This window comes from Balaenoptera ricei, chromosome X, assembly GCF_028023285.1.
Source record: "Balaenoptera ricei isolate mBalRic1 chromosome X, mBalRic1.hap2, whole genome shotgun sequence".
In the NCBI taxonomy this organism is placed as follows: Eukaryota; Metazoa; Chordata; class Mammalia; order Artiodactyla; family Balaenopteridae; genus Balaenoptera; species Balaenoptera ricei.
The window spans coordinates 61246566-61249011 of NC_082660.1; the positions used below are offsets into that span (position 1 = coordinate 61246566).

The 2446-nt window shown below is 43.2% G+C and overlaps 1 protein-coding gene across 1 annotated transcript; it reads left to right on the forward strand.

Annotated features, from left to right (window-relative positions):
• The first annotated feature begins 888 nt into the window (after positions 1 to 888).
• LOC132357079 (SAYSvFN domain-containing protein 1-like) lies at positions 889 to 1500 on the forward strand. The gene has a single exon (XM_059910387.1). It carries the CDS (start codon positions 889 to 891, stop codon positions 1498 to 1500), a length of 612 nt encoding a protein of 203 aa, XP_059766370.1.
• Positions 1501 to 2446: the final 946 nt, after the last annotated feature.

Sequence of the window (2446 nt, forward strand, 5' to 3'; positions counted from 1 at the left end):
CTTCGCTGGTGGCACAGTGGTTAAGAATCTGCCTGCCAATGCAGGGGACACAGATTTGATCCCTGGTCCAGGAAGATCCCACATGCCGCAGAGCCCATGTGCCACAACTACTGAGCCTGTGCTCTAGAGCCCATGAGCCACAACTGCTGAGCCTGTGTGCCACAACTACTGAAGCCCACACACCTAGAGCCCATGATCTGCAACAAGAGAAGCCACTGCAATGAGAAACCTGTGCACCGCAACGAAGAGTAACCCCCGCTTGCCGCAACTAAAGAAAGCCTGCGCACAGCAACAAAGACCTAATGCAGCCATAAATAAATAAATAGATAAATTTATTTAAAAAAAAGCAGGGTATTGAAATCTCCAACTATTATTATAGAATTGTTTATTCTTCCCTTCGATTCTGTCAATTTTTGCTTCATATATTTGGGGATCTGTTGTTGGGTGCATATATGTTCATAATTGTTATATCTTATTGAAAATCTGATTAGAGCAATAACGAGTAAAGAGATTGAATCAGTAATTAAAAACTTCCCAAGCAAGAAAAGCTCAGGACCAAATGGCTCCACTAGTTAATTCTGCCAAACATCTAAAAATAAGTTAACACCAATTCTCAAAATCTTCCTAAAGAAGATGAGAGAACACTTCCTAAGTCATTCTATGAGGCCACCATTACCCTGATACTAAGGATAGACAAATATATCACATTAAAAGAAAGCCACAGATCAATATCACTTGTGGATATAAATCTAAAAATTCTCAACAGAGCACCAGCAAACTGAATTCAGCAGTATATTAGAAGTATTATACACCAGGACCAAGAGTGATTTATGCCAGGAATGCAAGGGTCTTTCAACATTTAAAAATCAATCAATATAATACACCAGCATGGGCACACGCACTCCTGGGCGCACAGAGAACAGGGCATCTGCCATGGAGCAGTGGTTAGCTGAGTTCGGGGTAGGGCCCAGAAACCAGCCAGGTTGGTGGCAGAACCCAGCACTTCAGAGCCACCGTGCACAAACCTCGGGAGAGAAGGCAGAAGCAGCTGTAACTCCAAAGGCAGCCCGAGGCTGGCTAAAACTGTTCCTGGTGTGGAAACCGAGGCCCTTGAGTACCCAGGCCCAGCCCAGCCTTGCTCAGGGAGCAGCTTGGCCTGGGGACTGCATGTCACAGCCATCGCAGAATCCAGCCAAGCCACCACCTCTGCCGCCCCCGCCCGAGGGAGGCCAGTCTCCCCTGACCGACATCACCTTCTTGAAGGTGCTCCTCTGGTTGGTCCTGCTGGGACTGTTTGTGGAACTGGAATTTGGCCTGGCCTATTTTGTCCTGTCCCTCTTCTACTGGAGGCATGTGGGGGAAACGAGGCCCCGAGGAGAAGACAGAGGGGGGAAGAGCGGGTACTCCGTGTTCAACCCGGGCTGTGAGGCCATCCAGGGCACCCTGATTGCCCAGCAGCTGGAATGCGAGCTGCACCTGAGACCCCTGCAGGGGAGATAGGACCAGCCCTGCCGTTGGCTGGCCCCCAGGGCCCTCACACCCCTGGGGTGCCGATTTGTGGGTTTGGCTAAGGATAGCTTGCAGGTCAGTTCTGTGACCCCGCAGTTCCACACGCTTTCCCTGATTTCCTGCTGCAGTTTTATATCAGAACTTCTTTTTGGTTTTGGTGAAACTCCCAGAAAGACACTCACTGTGGGTCTGATGCAATTTATTAAAATTACACACTCAAGAAAGGAGACCTATTTGTCTCTTTATTTAAGAGAGGTGATTTTTAGAACAGTAGGAGGGCATTGGGGAGATAACTGTTTAAAATATCCAGCTGTTTGAAGTAATGGTTTGGTACATCAGGACTATATGTTAAAAGTAAATATTCTCTTTAAGTCTTTTTTTAAATTAATTAATTTTTTAAATTGACATATATTTGATTTACAATGTTGTGTTAGTTTCAGGTGTACAACAAAGTGATTCATTTATACATATACATATTCTTTTTCAGATTCTTTTCTTATATAGGTTACTACAAAATATTAAGTATTTTGTAGTTCCTGTGCTATACAGTAGGTCCTTGTTGTTTGTTTTATATATGGTGGTGTGTATCTGCTGATCCCAGGTTCCTAGTTTATCCCTCCCCCACACCTTTCCGCTTTGGTAGCCATAAATTTGTTTTCTATGTCAAAAAAAATTGTAATACACCATGTTAATGGAATGAAGGAAAAATCCACATGATCATCTCAATTGATGCTAAGAAAGAATTTGACAAAATCCAGCACCCTTTCATGATAAAAAAAACCTTAACATACATACTAGGAATATATATATCATATCATATATATATATATTATATATATATATATAGAACATTCCATCCAAAAGCAGCAGAATACACATCTTTTCAAGTTCACATGGAACATTCTCCAAGATTTTAAATCACATGCTAAGCCATAAA